Raw genomic sequence first — 16,576 nt, 5'->3', positions numbered from 1 at the left:
GCTTGCAGGAAGATCACGTTCTCAACGAGGCCACACCCTGGGGCGGATGCAATCATCTTGTAGGAGCCAGAATTACCCTCATGACATGTGACAACAGCAATAAAGACTTCTTTGGGCCACTTTGCTGAACCAGAGCTGAGACAGTGGCAAGACCACACCTTTACCAGAAGTACTCTTGCTTTCTTTGCCTCCTGTGTCCCGATTCTTCCTCTATTTAAATCCAAAGCTTGTGTCAGTACCCTGAAGACTGAGTTGGAGAGCATTAGAGATTATATTTGTTCTTCTCAATGTGAATACACTAAGTAAATCCTCTCTGCTTTTCACAATTGTCTCTTTAATTGGCATACTGGAGAGTGGAGGCCAAATCGAGCTTTGGGGAAAAGAAAAAAGGGGTTACCAGACTCCATGCTTTTTAGCTTAAAACTCCAGGTATTAGAAACACACACACAATACCTTGATTTATGACCATATATTAGATTGCTGTGAGGCTTAAATATACAGAAGGCTTTTAAACAAAATTACATAATACATGTTCACCGATACAAAGACATTTCTTTTTAAAAGCCTTACTATTTTGGGTATGTCTGGATCAGTGTGTCATGGCACACACACATGTGTAGGTCAGAGAACAGTTTGTAGAGAGTTTGTTCCTTCCACCTTTACATGGATTCTAGTTATCAAACACAAGTCGCCAGACCTGGACGGCAAGCACCTTTGCCAGCTGATTCCTCTTGTTGGCCCTACAGTAATATTACCATTAGTTAATTATTTACATGAATATGGCACGTCATCACTGGGTCTAAGAAAATTTCTTACAGAACCCAGGACCACCAGCCCAGGGATAGCACCACTTGCAATGGGCTGACCATCCCCCATCAATCAGGAATTAAGAAAATGCTCTACACTTCAGCCGCATCTTACGGAGACATTTTCTTATTCGAGGTTCCCTTCTCTCAGGTGACTTTAGCTTTTGTTATAATAAGACGATCAAAAAACAACAACAACAAAACACAGCTTTGTTTCTTGTTGTTTTCTCCTGGGAATCTGGGAAGTTCAAAAATATGTAGTTGGCCAACTGGAAAACAACCGAGTAAAATGTGTTGTACCAAAAGCCCTGTGACTCACTCTGTCCTGAAAATTGCAACCAGACACAGAGCATTTCAAAGATTGCCCTTAGTATCACAGAAAATGTTAAATTCAATTTTTGTTTGTGAAATGATGGAAATAACAGTAAAATCAGTTTTTCAAGGAAGCAGATATATGTATCCAAATTTGGGTTCAGAGGGGTATTACTAATGATCAGTTAAAGGTGTATTCTGGCTTACTAATAGCTTTCTAAGTTATTAGATGTTTTAAAATATTTTCTGCTTCAAAGATCAGAATGCATCAAATATGCACAGAATCAGACTGACTGGCTATATTCGGGAAATTGAACCTTTGGACGTGTTCTGTACTCAAATCCAGTTAACATGAGCTGACTCAAAAGATCAAAGAAAGTGCACACTGCATTAATACTGATGGGTTTGTTAGTCATTTGTAAGCAGCTGGGAAGTTAATTCTTGATTTTGCATATTAACGTGAAGGTGGATTAAACAGGTTTCTACTGGATTCAAAGTGAGTAGAACCTTAGTTATGTTCAAAGTTGGCGGGCTGAGGAGGTGGGAGGGTTGCGCACGCCTTTGATTCCCGCACTGAGGAGGCGAAAGCAGCAGGATTGGTATTCAAGGCCACCTACGCTACATGAGATCCCGTTTTGAAAGAGAAAACAAAAACTCCTCTCTGAAAGTGAATGGCACGGGTATGAACTGCGCTTTCCCACAGCAAGCGCCGTCCGGAAGTTGACTCCTCCTCCCACCGGACGTCAAAGGCGTGAGCAACCCCGGCAGCTCTGCGGCCCCGCCCCGCCCCTCCCCGGGACGCCCCGCCCCGCGCCTTGACCCCGCCCCGTCCCGGACCGCCCCGCCCCCCGTCTTGGCCCCGCCCCGCGCCTTGGCCCCGCCCCTCCCCGGGCCGCCACGCCCTCACCTCCCACCGCCCCGCGCGGGTGTTGTCCAAGATGGCGGGCGCCCTGTCGGCGCCGCTGCCGCTGCGGCTGCTGCTGCTCGTGGCGCTGCCAGCCGCGGGGTGGCTGACCACCAGCGCGCCCGGGCCGCCGTCCACAGCCCCGCAGGTAGGGCAGGGCGGGCGCGGCGGGCCGTCCCTCGCTGGGACCTCCGGCGGCCGGGCGCGGGGACGCTGCCCCCGCCCCGTACGGCGGACGGGACCGGCGGGGCCGGCGGGACAGGGTCTCGCAGCCTGGGGCGGGGGCGTCTCTCCGGGAGGCCCGGCTGGCGCGCGCGCGGGCGGGCGTCCCCGAACGTACGGCGCCGGGGATCTCGGGGGTCTGAGCCCGGCCCGGGCCGGCGCTGTTTGCGTCGCCCCGTTAGCGGCCGCTCCCGGGCCACCGAGCCTGCCCCGCCGGCCCCGGGACTGTCCCTGGCTGTCCGGGAGAACCGTGGCTTTGGCATACTCGGGGACGGCCCATTTTTACTCTTGTTGCCACGTTTGCCTTTCTTCGCCTGTACAGTAGGAAAGAGTTCGGAGATTACAGAATTCGGGTTTTCCCCAAATGGCCAGAGACTCGGGAGAGGGGCCTTATTTTTCGGTAGGAACACACTAAATACGAAAGTGACTGACAGGATAAATGCCACTTTGTTTTTAAGTTTCTGCTTGTTGTGGGTGTATGATGTTGGATCGGGGACATGCCAGAGGAGTGGAGGTCAGAGGACAGCCTTGTGGAGTCAGTCTTCTCCATGGTCCTGTTTTGCAACAACCGATTTTGCAACCCCTGAGCCATCTCCGGTTATTCATTCTACTCTTAATGTTTTAGAGTTATGCTACAACCCTTTTGAGGACAGAATTACAAACGTTTGGACACATTCTGGGTAGCCACGACCTTTCAACTCTAAGCACATTTTGTATACGAAATTATACTTGAAGCACAGTTGCTTCTGGTAAAAATAGCAACGGTATGGACAAGCACCAAGAAACCGAATAAATATTGGGTGATTTTAAAGTTATAGAGATATGGACTTATTTCCCCTCTTTTACAATTTTGGTGATTCTTTGTCATCATTTATGAACCTAAGAAACATTTGAATCTACCCACACAATCATAAAAATTTTTTACTTTCAAGGTCAAGTCCACAGCACTATGGGCTGACTCCTAGTGACCTCACCATTTCATCTCTCCCTTTCTAGTCTTTATTCCACTTTCGCAAAGCAGGCAAAACACCTACACATAAAGGTTAAATTAAGTTCTCAGAGGAAGAAGTGTGACCTGGATCTGAATTTAATGTCAGGTGAAAATAAGAAATGGAATTCACTTTTTTGCAATGAAATCATTCAGAGCATCAGAACTTGGTATATGCATACGAGTGTGTACATGTGAAGTCATTCAAGAGTATCAAAAGGATTGGTGTGTGCAGGCTCAGACACGTGTGCAGGGACGAGCACTCAGAAGTGTGTGCTAGAGACTGATTGTTAGGCTCCTCAATGAGGGCTGCTTCCATATCCCTAGCAAAAGAGCTATACTTGCTTCTGTGGGAAACAACAAAAACAGTGCACCAGTGTCCTTTGCCTCTTTCAAAGCATGCTTTTGCTAAGCAAATGATGAGGTGTAAATAGAGTGAGTTATTAAGGATGTGTACATTTACTCTTGAAAAGCAGAAGCTGTACAAAGATTCTCGGAGGCCTTTTCTGGGCTTGTGGAAGAAAGGTAGTCTCTGATTAACACAGCCTCCCGAGGCAGGAGCAGGCACAGCAAGGGGAGTGTGAGATGCCTCTGTTCACATCTGGGGTCAGGAAATGGGGAAAGGATTGTGGGTGCGCTGCTGGCTCTCTCCTTTTCTCTTTATATTCAGTCCAAAATAGCTGGTGATCTGGTGCTGCCCACGCCTTACAGACATACCCAAAGGTGGTTCCCCAGGCGGCTCTAAATCCTGTCAGCTTGACAGTGAAGATTGGCTATCACACACCCTGTCTCAGAATAAAAACAAGGGCTGGGGGTGGTGTAGGCGTACTTTTATACAAAATTTGTATTTGCGTTTCTTCATTTTTTCCCTACTTCACCCCAGTCCCTTCTAACACCCCAACACCAGGTAGGATAGAGAAAGGTGTAGTGGGAGAAGGGGTTTCTTGGAGCCAGTCCAACCCTTTCAGGAGAGCTCCAACTTTTTGTCTCACAGCAGCAGCCAGGAGCAGCAAGGAGGAAGCAGGAGCAGCCTTGTCCTTGGAGCTCCACCCTCTCTGGGCTCTGGCAGGTCTTCTCTCTCCAGAGCCCTCAGAATTAAACCATCTGCAGCTGACAAAGAGCTCCTCTCGAAACTGGAATGGGGCAAATAGCCTGGTGCTGTAGACCATCTGAATCAGTCTGACATCCCAGACCAGGGACCAAAACAAAAACATGTTTCTATCCACAACAGGGCGGTGTGCTGTGAGGAGCAGTGTGCCATGGAGATGGCTGGGGGGGGGGGGGGGGGGGCCCCTGGCGGCCAGGCCTGGGGATAAGTCACGCAGCCCCGAGTCCTGGACGTACCAGACCTTGGCTCAATCTCAGTACTAACAGGAAGGCTTTTGGTCAACAGTGACAGGCCCTCGTGGTCAGCAGTATCTCTTGAAACAGTGCTTTTCTACAGAGAGCATGCCAGCGGTAAAGTTTAAGAATTTGGGTAGATTGCTGATTGACGAGACCTTTAGCAACAGCAAAACTGTCTGCTGCAGAATTTACCCAGGAGGCATGCTCAGGAATGGTCAGGATTTGATAAGAAACCACTGTGTGTGCCAGTGGCAACCAGTGAGTAAACTGCTGGTCGGTTTAAAGCCTTGTGTGAGTGACTGCTGCTGCGCACACCAGTGACCTTAATGAAGGACATAAGTTCCAGTTTAAATGCTCTGCTTCTACCCAGCTCAGAAACATAAAGCTAGGCAGCGCTCTGTTTAAAGAGAGAACTCCTAAAAGTAAAGTGGGAAATGATGAGAGAGCAGAGCAGGGTCGCTTCTGTGGGTGGGGCCGTGGGCATCAGAGATCTCTGTAAACTGCAGCTGTGTGGGAGCCTCAGACACCTTCGAGTGCCTGCACGCGTGCACACACCACACCCTAATTGAAAGCAACAGCGATACATTGAAGAATAACAAACGAGAAATGAAAAGCGAACAGGTTACTCTGGGTAACTGGCTCAGCAAGTTAAAGCCTTGCTTCAAAGCCTGGCAGCCTGCGCTTGCTCCCCAGAACCCGAAGGCGGGAGGAGATGACAGACTCCCCCAGAACTGTCCTGTGGCCTCCACACACACGCTGTGGCATGTGGCCTCATTCCTGTACACATACATAATAGCAAATAAAAGTTTAGATAAACCAGGTTATTTTCCATTTGTAAACTGTATCTGTCCAATATTTACATTTCTTTTGCAGGATGGTATCAGAATTAATGTAACGACCATGAAAGACAATGGGGAAGTATCCAAAGAACAGGTTTGTCACCTTTTGATTATATTTTTTAGTATAACATTTAGCCACAAACTTTTACTGATTGTATTAGTCCTTTTTTTTTTTTTTGTTCTTACATTGAAATGCCTGAGGCAGGCTACTTTATTGAAAAAAAGTAGCTCTGTCAGGCTATGTGAGGGTTTGCTAATGAGGCTAGGTATAAAAACAGCTCATTCCTGTAATCCCAACATTTTGGAGCCGAAGCAGAAGGCTTGCCTCAAATTAAAAGTCCGCCTGGGCCTCTTCAGTAGTGAGACTGTCTTAAGAAAGCAAAAACCAAGGGCTGGAAAGATGGCTCACTAGTTAAGAGCACTGGCTACTCCTGCAGAGGATCTGGGTTTGATTCCCAGCACCCACATCCCAGCTCACAACCATCTGTAACTGACCTAGACAGGGTTCTGAGAGGGATGAGAAGATAAAGAAGATAGAAAAGTTGGGGTCAGGAGGTCTTGCATAATGTGTGTCTTATGTCAAGAAGTACTGTGTGTGTCGTGTATGTGGTTTAAGGGGAGAAATGGGACAGTGTAAAAGTCTGTCACACAGTAGAGCCCAGCAGGAAGTGAATCAAGCAGTGCTGCGCAGGGAACACAAGCTGTCTCAAGGTGTCAGAGGGTGGGCTTGGGAGATAGCTGTAGCCCTTGGGGTGGGAAAAGTTGAGTTCTCAGAATCAGAAGCTGAATCTCTCCCAAGGCCCTGACTCCAGCCCATTACTGGCCCTGCCAGCCTTGTTCCTTCTGTATGTCAGGGCCTCAGGGAAAGATTTGGATCGGCCTAGCCCTCCATATCTTCACTTCAGAGGACACAGCACCCGCTTTGCCTCTCAGGCACCACACAGTGCACACAGACATGCAGGCAGGACATCCATACAAATAGGATAAAAGTAAACACATTTCTTAAAAGAAACCAACCCAAACAAAAGCCTCAGAACCCCAAAGGCTTTTGTTGTTTTGCTTTTGGCTTAGTTACAGAGGTTAAAGGGCATATTGCTGGTGATGGCTGTCTTTGGTCTCCTAGAAAATGGCACCACAGTGGTAGGAGCTTCTCAAACATCACCACACTGAGAGAGACCAAGCTCTAACACCTGCCACACACACGCTTAGATCATGTGTTTTTGAGGTGAAGCGTTTGTTGTCATTTATAAACCATTGGAATTAATGCATATGCTGCTTTGTTTTAAGGTTGTTCTTAACGTAACGTATGAGCGTGGACAGGTATGTGTAAATGGCTCACCTGTAAATAGTGGTGTAACCCGAATAAGCTGTCGGACATTGATAGGTGAGTACTGCTGAGTTTGCAGCGTTGCTCTGTCTGTAGTAACACAGGTTCACTCTGGTGTGATGGAGTGACACCTTACTTCTAAGGCATTCAAAACTATGCTGGTTGTTCTTCCACGAGACTGGTGTTTACTTTCCTGTAGGTCAACAGGGTAGGAGTGGGCATAGATGTGGGCTAGCGAGATCTCAAATCCTGTACAAGTTCTCATCACAATTGTAGAAAATAGGCAGATATTAGTTGCATGTGTGGGTCCTACTTTACTTTTTTACTCATTTGTCAATAGAATACTATTATTTCTTTTTTTTTTTTTTTTTTTTTCAGAAACAGGGTTTCTCTGTGTAGCCTTGGCTGTCCTGGACTTGCTTTGTAGACCAGGCTGGCCTTACACTCACAGAGATCCACCTGCCTCTGACTCCCCCAGTTCTGAGATTACAGGCGTGCACCACCACACCTGGCCATTTTTCTTTTGACTTTTCAAGGTCTTTTTTTGTTGTTGTTATTTAAAGAATATGGTAATATTATGTTGGAATATACCATTTTACTTTAATAAAATAAAGGTTAGGGAAGTGTCACTGGTGCTCTGCAGCTTGTGAAAAACAGTGAGTGATGAGGCTGGCACCCAGCTGGCACTGAGGCAGGGCGGTGAGCAAGGGCATTCATTCATGCCTGGGGCAGGCATCACTGAGAACATTCTTTGGAGGCTCTTGTTTCTAATTTGCCTTACAGTAGAGGTAGGTGATTCAAGGACTAAAGAGTTACCAGTCTGTGTGTTTAACACTGCACTTTCCACTGTGGACTCTCTTGCCCTGCAGGATGTGGGGTTAGACATGCCCACCAGGCTGGGCTGGACATCAGTGAGTAAACAGGCAATTGAAACACGAATTTGTAAGGACCGGAACTTTGATGTGCAAACTTATTTTTCCATAGTCAGCTACTGGGGCTGCCGTGGTGGGGAATCCCTGAGTTCTTGGGGTTGAAAGCAGTGTGGACAACCTAGTGTGGGAAGGTGCAAACCTCCTGCCCTGGCTCAACAGGGTTTCTCTGTGTAGCCTTGGCTCTGTGGAGTCTGGACTGGATTTCTAGACCAGGCTGGCCTCTAACTCACAGAGATCCTCCTTCCTCTGCTTCCCCGAGTGCTGAGATTACAGGTGTGAGCCACTGTGTCTGGCTTTCAAAAACACTTTTAATGTACTAGAGATAGAGCTCAGTGGTAGAAAGCGTGCCAAGCAAGTGGACAGTCCAGGTTCCGTCCTCAGCACCACAACAAACATAACAGAACCACTAAGACAGTAAAGGAGGGTGAGGAGGTGCCTCCCTGGAGGAGAGCTTGTTGACAGTGCCAGAGAACTCACAGCTGCCAGCGCTGGAGCAGAGGGGTCAGTTACATCACAGTGACACGCCCTGCATTCTTGTGAGCATGGTATGGCTGGAGCCTAAGGAGGAGACTTGTGAGGTGACTGTGACAATATGAAGTGGCAAACAAGTTGGTCATCAGGTGTTGTAGGTCAAAGGAACAGCCCTTTAAAGGCTCACGATGACTTTTAGGCACTGGATGTGCTTTGAGAATGTGCATCTATGTGCTTCCTTGACAAATAGGCCTCATACTTGAGAGGCAACAAGTAAATGTGCATTTTGTGGCAAACTGATTGGTGTGTGTTGCTTTAAAATCCGTTTGAAAGATGTTGTAGGTGGTGTTTAATATTTACTATTGATCTATCTTCTGGTAATGCTGCTGTTAGTCCTAAACAGCTGTATACCCAAATCACCACACAGACACTGGGTTTTTAGTTAACCTAGAACATGATGCTGGGCAATAGTTACTCCCTCCTAAACCTCCAAGCCCTCATAGTTTCCTAACATTCAGATTTCCCACATTATACTTGCTTTTTGTGAAATCTTAAGTCTGGTTCATGCTCCACGTCCTCCAAAATCTCTCCTCCAGCTCTGCCCCTAGCTCTCCTCGCCCCTTCTCCTCCCACTCATTTCCTGCCCTCTGGCTCCTCCCTTTGCACAACATTGTGGCTAGTTGTTTTATTTTGGCCTGTTTACACACAGTTGAGACAGGTTGCTCAGGGTAAGTATCACAATGCAATATCCAGATTGAAACCAGACTGGGGGCGGGGGGAGAAATCAGCATTTGAATGAACAAGGGTAAGGTGTGTACATTTCAAAAGAACATTATACCAACAGAAAGGTTTATGTTATGTGTGGGCAAGTGCCCCCAGAGACTAGAATGGAACATTTGATCCTATTACAGCCACTTGTAAGCCACCTGCTGTGTGTGCTGGGTTCTGACTTCAGATCCTCTGATGAGTAGTCAGCTCTCTTAATGGATGCACCATCTCCCTAGTCCCTTAATTTGCTTTTTTGAGACAGTTTTGTCATGTGGCCCAGGCTACCTGAGCTATCTCAGCTGCCCAAGTACTGGAGTAATAGGCATACACCACTATTCCTGGATGCTTTATTCTTTTAATCCTTTTTATTTTTGAGAATTTCATACATGTATAGATGAAATATGATCACATCTTCTGAGTCATAATTGTGGAGGGATAGACCTTACCCTTTTCCCACCCCTCTCCTCTCCAGCTCTAAAAAGTTACTGCTGCAAAGGATTGAGAATACTAAAAAAAAAAAATTAAAGCCCTGCACATGGGCCCGTGTCACTGGCTGGGTCTTATGGGTGAATAAATGGCTTCCTATTTTGTGAACATGAGACTTAGTGCCTTGTGCCTTGTTTTCCATTTGTGCTATGTCACTCTTCACTGGCAGCCATTAGGAAACCATAGCAGAGGCGCTGCCACTGTGAAACAGCAGATTCAGGCTGCAGACCAGCAAGCATTTCCGTAGCCGATGAGTGGATAAGGCAGGAAGGAATTGCCAGCTCATCTCTGCTTTTTTATAAACCTGAGACTATTAAGGTTTGCTGCTGTCTTGTTCCAAGTAAATGGCAAAAAAATTATCAAATACAGTAACAGCTTTAATGGTGATTATTGCCCAAAGTCTCACTGCTCTTTTTTTTTTTTAATAGTGAAGAGTGAAAATCTGGAAAATTTGGAGGAGAAAGAATATTTTGGAAGCGTCACTGTAAGGATCTTGGTTCGTGAGTGGCCTCTGACATCTGGTTCCAGTTCACAGCTAATTGTCATTCAAGAAGAGGTAGTAGAGATTGATGGAAGACAAGTAAGACAGTATGCTTATTAAATGGAGGTTATGTCTGTGTTACTGTGCAGGTTTTGAGTGCTTTTTTTGAATGATGGGCAAGAAGGTCCATGTCTTGGTTACTTTTCTGTTGTTGTGGAGAGACACTAGGACCAAAGCAACTTAGGAAAGAAAACATCTAATTGGGGCCAGCTTACAGTTTCATCATGGTGTGGCACATGGCAGTAGGAAGGAAGACATGGGCTGGAGAAGGAGCTGAGAGCTACATCCTGACCTCCAGTGACACACCCCTCCAACAAGACCACACCTCCTAATCCTTCCCAAACAGTTCCAAAAACTGGGGACCAGTCATTCAAACAGCCTGTGTGGGCCATTCTCATTCAACCTGTCACAGTGCGCTACAATTGTCTGGACCTAATCACAAAGCATTTTTGCTACTTTTGCATTTTGCTTTTTAAAAATCTCACATTCATATACCTTTCTATCCTTTAAAATGTGCCAAGCATCAGCATAGAAAGTGAAGGGGCTTGGTGAGGTTGGTAGTTGTGCCATTCCTCGGTGCTGAATGGATGAAGGGAAGCTGCTGTTGAAGCTGAGTGGGTGGGAGGAAGGAGCAACTGTCTGAATAGTTTCTTGGTTACAGAAATCGAAAAGGGAAGTTCACCTTTAAACTCTACAACACTGTTTATAGTAAACAGTACTCATTTTTTCTCTCATAGGCTCAACAAAAGGATGTCATTGAAATTGACATTTTAGTGAAGAACCAGAGAATACTCAGACATTCAAACTATTCCCTTCCCTTGGAAGAAAGCATGCTTTATTCTATTTCCCGAGACAGTGACATCTTATTTACCCTTCCCAACTTTTCCAAAAAAGGTAATTTTTAAAAAGTATTTAAAATATTAATGAAATTTTTTTGCCTTATATACTTTAAAAAGTTATTTCTGTTTGTTGTGTGTGTGGATACCTCTGGAGGCAGAAAATGGTCAGACCCTGGAGCTGGAGTTTTAAACTGGGTGCTGGGAACTGAACTTAGGTCCTCTGGACGAGCAGCCAGCGCTCCATCCCCCATATGCTCTTAGGCATTTCTGCCATTACTTGAAAATGCTGGTATATGTCTTTACTTTGTGTTTGGAAATAGACCTCTTAAAAAAAAAATACTTTGATAATAGGATCAAAGCAGAACATTTATGTTTTTCATTGTTTGTTTTTGAGACAGGGTTTCTCTGTTTAGATCTAGCTGTCCTGGAACTCACTCTGTAGACCACTACACCTGGTAGAATTTTTACATTTTATTGCATTTTCTTCCTTCCTCCCTTCCTTTCTTTGCTCTCCCCTTCCCTTTTCCTTCCCTCCCGTTTCTTCTCCTTTCCCTTCTCCTTACTCCCTTCCCCACCTCTCTCCTGCCTTCCCTTCCTCTTTTCCTTCCTTCCCCTCTTCCTTTCTCCCCTCCCCTCCTCTCTCCTGCCCTCCTTCTCCTCCTTCCTTCTCCTTTCTCCCCTCCCCTCTTCTTCTTTGTCCTTCCCTCTCCTCCCTTTTCCTTCCCTTTCCCTCCCCTTTCTTTCCTTCCCTCTTCTCCCTGTCCTTCCTTTCCTCCCTTTTATCTTCTCCCTTCCCACCCCTCCCATCCATTCCCTCCCCTTTACTGCATCTTCCTTCCCCCCTTTACCCTTCCCTCCTCTCCTCCCCATTTCCAGGCAGGGTCTTGCTCTGTAGCCCAGGCTGGTCTGTACTGTGCTAGGTAGACTATGGTGGCCTTGAATCTGTGCTACCCTGCTTCACAATTGTCGGGTTATAGGAGTAGGCCCCCGTGCCTGGCAGAACTTAAAGTTTAGGTTCTCTGTGTGACAGAACTGTAACTTCTGTAGCCCCTTACAGTGGTCTGAGTACATTTCTTCTTCGGTGGTTAACTCAGTAAATGCAATTCTTGTGCTCTCAATGTGAACTACATGTTAGGAGAGTGCTCACAGGTATTGCTGATGTGCTCTGCTTGGGCTTGCAGAAGATGCCAGCATGCTGCTAGCAGTTTGCTAACCCTATTCACCCTCATCAGTAGGGAGCACCAGTTCACTGCAGACCACTAGCCATTACCTCACTGGGAATGTGGAAACAACTGTGGATGGGAATGCTTTACCTGGCAAATTGCCTGAGACTCCGCTGAGAGCAGAGCCTCCGTCTTCATACAAGGTAAATCAAATGCTTGGTGTTACCTGTAGGTGGTGTTACCATAAGCAGTTATGGTTAAGGTAAAGAAGATGAGGTAGAAACTATAAAGTAGTGGATCATAGCTGGGCGTGGTGGAGCACACCTGTAATCCCAGCACTTGGGGAGGCAGAGGCAGGCTGATATCTGTGAGTTTGAGGCCAGCCTCATCTCCAGGGTGAGTTCCAGGACAGCCAAGGCTACACAGAGAAACCCTGTTTTGAAAAACAAAAAACAGTAGAAGATCATTTTTAACAGTGAATGCGTTATGTTTTTTGTTGTTTTTATTTCAGTTCTCAGCCTGGGCTGTCTTCATCCTGTCTTCATCCCGAGTGCTGGTACTATCGGTGTGAGTCACCACATTTATTCTGTGTGTACTTGTGTACACACACGTGTTGTGCGTCTCACAAGACAGCTTTCAGGAGCTGGTTCCTCCTTTCCCCATGCTGGCCCCGGGAACCATATTCAGGTTATGAGACTTGGCCACAAGTTACTCACTGAGCTCTCTTGCTAGCTAATATCTTAATCTTAATGTGGTATTCAGGATATTCCCATTTTTCTTTTGTAAGCTTCACAAAATAGTCAGCTGATATAGTCAGCTCATGACTATCAAGGCCATGGATTTCAGTTGGTTGGGAATCTTCAGTTCCAAAGTTCATTCTCACATCACCCTTTTTTGTTTGTTTGTTTGTTTGTGTTTTTTTTAAGATAGTATTTCTGTGTAGCCTTGGCTGTCCTAGACTACGTTGTAGCCCAGGCTGGCCTGGAACTCACAGAGATCTGCCTGCCTCCCCCTCCTGAGTGCTGGGATTAAAGACAAGCAGCACCGTGCCCGGCTACATCTGCACTTTTTAAATTATTCAGCTCTCACCTTGTATACACACAGGTGCAGTGTGCCCTCAAGATACTATAGAGTTGGTTAAAATGATAGGTTTGGAGCCTACTGCTCAGGTTAAAAATGTGATCTGTAGTTTACTAGTTGTGTAACCTTGGCTCAACCTAACCTCTTCAACATTTCTTAGGTTCACCTTGCTCACTCTGTCAAGTACTATAAAATATTTCATCAAGACATTGTAAGGAATAACGGGGTACTCCATGTGAAATTGCATCAGTGCCTTCCAAGGGCACTTCCGTCACACATGACATTTACAGGCAGTTGAGAGAGCGCCTGGCCCTAAGTGGGGAGGGTCTATGCAAGTAGTTCTCTTTGGAGGCCAAAATTGTTGAGTTGGGGTTTCTGGGGCCTAGAGGAGAGGGAACTGTGTACTGCGGCACCTCTGTCCGCCACCTCCAAGCAGGTCAGCCTCAGAGGGGCCTGTCTTGGCCCATGCCTTGGTGTCATACGGTTCCTTTCTTGTTCTTAAGGCATGAAACACAGAGTGAACCGTGGGCCTTCCCCGCTCTCAGAGGTGTGGCGTTTGTTTTCCTTTCCTTGTTCTCTGCCTGCACCCGTGGACAGGCCTCACTGGTCTGTCGGTTAGCATTAGTTCTCCCTTGATTTGTAAGTCAACAGCAGGGTAAACAATGTTTGTGCGTGTGTCTTGGGAACATAATTTTTAAGATTGTAAAACATTGTATTTAGGTACATTTTAAAGTGAAAATTTAACGTCACGTTATATGTCCCATGGTCATCCTGTCCCATCACTGTGGAAACAGGGAAAGTAATTTCTTTCCTTTTCTGAGTTAGTTTTGACACACATGTACCCACTGTTATAATCAAAACACAGGTTGTTTCTGTCTCCCAAAAACAAAATGTTAGGAAATTCTGCCAGGCATGGTGGCAAAAAACTCACAAAAATACTACACAAGAGGCCGGGAATAGTGATGTCTGCCTTTTATCCCAGCACTGGGGAGGCAGAGGCATCTCTATGAGTTTGGGAGTTTGAGGCCGGCCTGGTCTACAGCGTTGTTCCAGGCCATCACATCCAAGCCTATACAGAGACTGTCTCAAAGGAAAACACATTTAAAAGTCTAGTTTACGAAAAAGGCCTTTCTAATCAAAGCCCTCTTCCCAGGTGATGTGCCAGTGGGTGGAAAAGCTGCAGAGAGCACTGCGGGTTCTGGCCAGCGTGTTCCCAGTGTTCTTCATGTTTCTGAATGTCATGGTGGTTGGAGTTCTGGGCGCAGCAGCAGTTATAACTGTGCTAAAGGTGCTTTTCCCAGTATATGAGAACAAGTAAGTGCTTCTTGTTTTCAAGACATTATTAGTCTTAACTGTTAAAAAGTAGGTTATGTTCACTATATTTTGTAGTAGAAAGTATTATATAGTAGAAAGGGTAAGACAGTGGGAGGAAAAGAATAACTTTTTAAGCCCATTTTTCTGTTTAGCAGAATCAGAATATATTTATGTACTACCTGAGATCAAGATCCAACCATCAACAGAGATGTTGCTAAGTGTTCCTAAAAGCAGAAAATGAATAGGAAAACTAGGAGTGTGTGTATGGAGTCAGAAAAACCAGAACCAACTAGTCTCAACCCCGGAGCATCAGTTCAGTTAATGTAAGACCAGTGGGGTCTTGACTGAGCACGATACAAACAAAAACAAAGGCACCAAATGTTCTCCTCCCATTTGTATGGGGCAGGGTCTCATGTGGACCAGACTGGCCCTGAACTTGGCCATGTAGCTGAGGATGGCTTTGGACTCCCGATTCTCCCGATTCTGCCAAGAGCTGGGATTACAAATGTGTGCCAGCAAGCCTGGTTGATACTTGTGGCCACTGGCAGACAGGTTCTTTCATTCATTCCACTCTTAACTCCTGTCTCTCAGCTCCCACGTTACAGGTCATGAAGTTACATTGCTGAATGGCTAAGATAGGGTTAGAGTGGCCGAAGAATTCTGAGCGCAAGAGGCAGAGAGCCTGTACAGATACTCACTGCCCTTCTAATCCCTCCGAGTCCCTCAGTGTGTTTGGTTAGAGAGAACTTGGAGCCAAGAGTTTGCACAACCTGTATAAGCCATGAGAGGGAGGGTGGACCGTGACCTTGAAGAAGGGCTGCTGTGCACCTGTTTCCAGAAGACGTGTAACACTGGCAATAACAACTTACTTTGTATTTCAGAGGAATTCTTCAGGTGGATAAAATGAATGCTATGTACGTGGCACCTATCATCTTATATTCAGATGACTCTGAGGAAACAGCAGAAAAACTTAAAGATAAAACCTGTATTTAAAACACCATTTCCAATTATGGACACTCTGAATCAGTCTGTTGTCTCCAGACTTGCCATTTGAGTACCATTTTATTTAAGTTAATCAGTCAATGTATAGAAATTGCCAAATTACCAAGACCGTGTGAAAATCAACCTTTACAGTGCCAAGTTACAGCTCACCTTGTTCCACACATGTGCCAGCTGCTCAGAATGAAACAGCCAAAATGAAACAAAAGGTGAGACATAATGCCAAGTGCCAGTCACTTCCAGGTGCCTTTGCTGCAGAAATTGTATCTATTTGATTACTATTGTAAGATTTTATAAGAAGCACTTTATGAAATCCTAATTTAAAAGCTGACGAATTTAATTTTTTTCTACTCAGTACAATGTGCCTTTATATCACAGACATGACTCAGCATAAAAATCACTAAAGTGTATCATGACTTATGCCTGTACCAAAACTGCTTATCTTGAATGCACCAGGATTTATAATAGTGACATGTTCTCACTCTAAAATAAACCTTTTTTAAGAAAAATAATTGTTTCCTTTTTAATGATGTGCATGGAGCTGTGGGTGTGTGTACATGAGTACAAATGCCTGTTGAGGCCAAAACAGGGATATTTGACTTGAGAACCAAACTTAGGTGGTCTGTAAGAGGAGGAAGTGGTCTGACCCACTGAGCCGTCTTCCCAGACCCCGTTTAACAGGATAGAAGCGTAGCCGTTTGGGTTCCAGGTTACCTAAGTGAGAGTTATCTGTAAGTATAGCACAGCTCCTGTCTCACATGGCTGAAGCTGAGGCTCGGCTCTTTCCAAGATGCTGTCATAGAATTAAGGCTGTGGCCTCAGCCTTCCGGTTTTAAGTACAGTGTATTTGTAAGCATGTTTCACATCTTGTTTCCTAGCTGTCACTCAGACTGGCCTATTTCAATAGTGTAATCTGGTACATAAAACTTATTTCTTCTATGTGGTATTTTTTATTGTTTCATTTAAAGAGTTTTGAAAGCCAGATATGGTAAAGCACATCTGTGGTCCTAGTACTTAATGGCAGGAGGAAGAGCTCACCGCCACAGAGTGAGACTGTTTCAGGTTTTTGGTTGTAACCCATTTTTAAAACATGGCCCAAGAAAGTACTTGCTGCTTGCTGCAGTTTTGATTTTTCCCCCCTTCCTACCAATGGTAAGGATTAGAACCCTGGAAAGCACTGCAGTACTGAGCTATAGCCCCCGGCTGCTAGGGAGAGAGATGAGGGGAGGGAGGGTGGCGAG

The 16,576-nt window shown here is 45.7% G+C and overlaps 1 protein-coding gene across 4 annotated transcripts; it reads left to right on the top strand.

The window, feature by feature from the left end:
- The first annotated feature begins 2,025 nt into the window (after positions 1-2,025).
- Positions 2,026-15,844, top strand: Ginm1 (glycosylated integral membrane protein 1). Of its 4 annotated transcripts, none has more exons than XM_055608080.1 (9): positions 2,026-2,170; positions 5,450-5,509; positions 6,703-6,799; positions 9,828-9,979; positions 10,678-10,834; positions 12,015-12,145; positions 12,454-12,507; positions 14,176-14,336; positions 15,218-15,844. In XM_055608080.1, the coding sequence occupies exons 1-9, from the start codon at positions 2,057-2,059 to the stop codon at positions 15,327-15,329; spliced, it is 1,038 nt and encodes a 345-aa protein (XP_055464055.1). In that variant the 5' UTR covers positions 2,026-2,056; the 3' UTR covers positions 15,330-15,844. The 4 variants fall into 4 exon arrangements, with proteins under 4 accessions (XP_055464055.1, XP_055464054.1, XP_055464057.1 ...); XM_055608079.1 differs by having other exon boundaries at positions 12,012-12,145; XM_055608082.1 differs by lacking the exon at positions 12,454-12,507.
- Positions 15,845-16,576: the final 732 nt, after the last annotated feature.

The sequence above is a fragment of the Psammomys obesus genome, unplaced genomic scaffold, assembly GCF_907164565.1.
Source record: "Psammomys obesus unplaced genomic scaffold, mPsaObe1.curated_primary_1811, whole genome shotgun sequence".
NCBI lineage: Eukaryota > Metazoa > Chordata > Mammalia > Rodentia > Muridae > Psammomys > Psammomys obesus.
This window is presented reverse-complemented; position numbering and strand designations above follow the sequence as displayed.

Bases quoted from the DNA above. Each gene is read 5' to 3' on its own strand.
- Ginm1 (XM_055608079.1), top strand. From the start codon at position 2,057: ATGGCGGGCGCCCTGTCGGCGCCGCTGCCGCTGCGGCTGCTGCTGCTC. The intron at 5,510-6,702 runs GTTTGTCACCTT...CTTTGTTTTAAG, and splicing joins GGGAAGTATCCAAAGAACAG to GTTGTTCTTAACGTAACGTA. The intron at 6,800-9,827 runs GTGAGTACTGCT...TTTTTTTAATAG, and splicing joins AAGCTGTCGGACATTGATAG to TGAAGAGTGAAAATCTGGAA.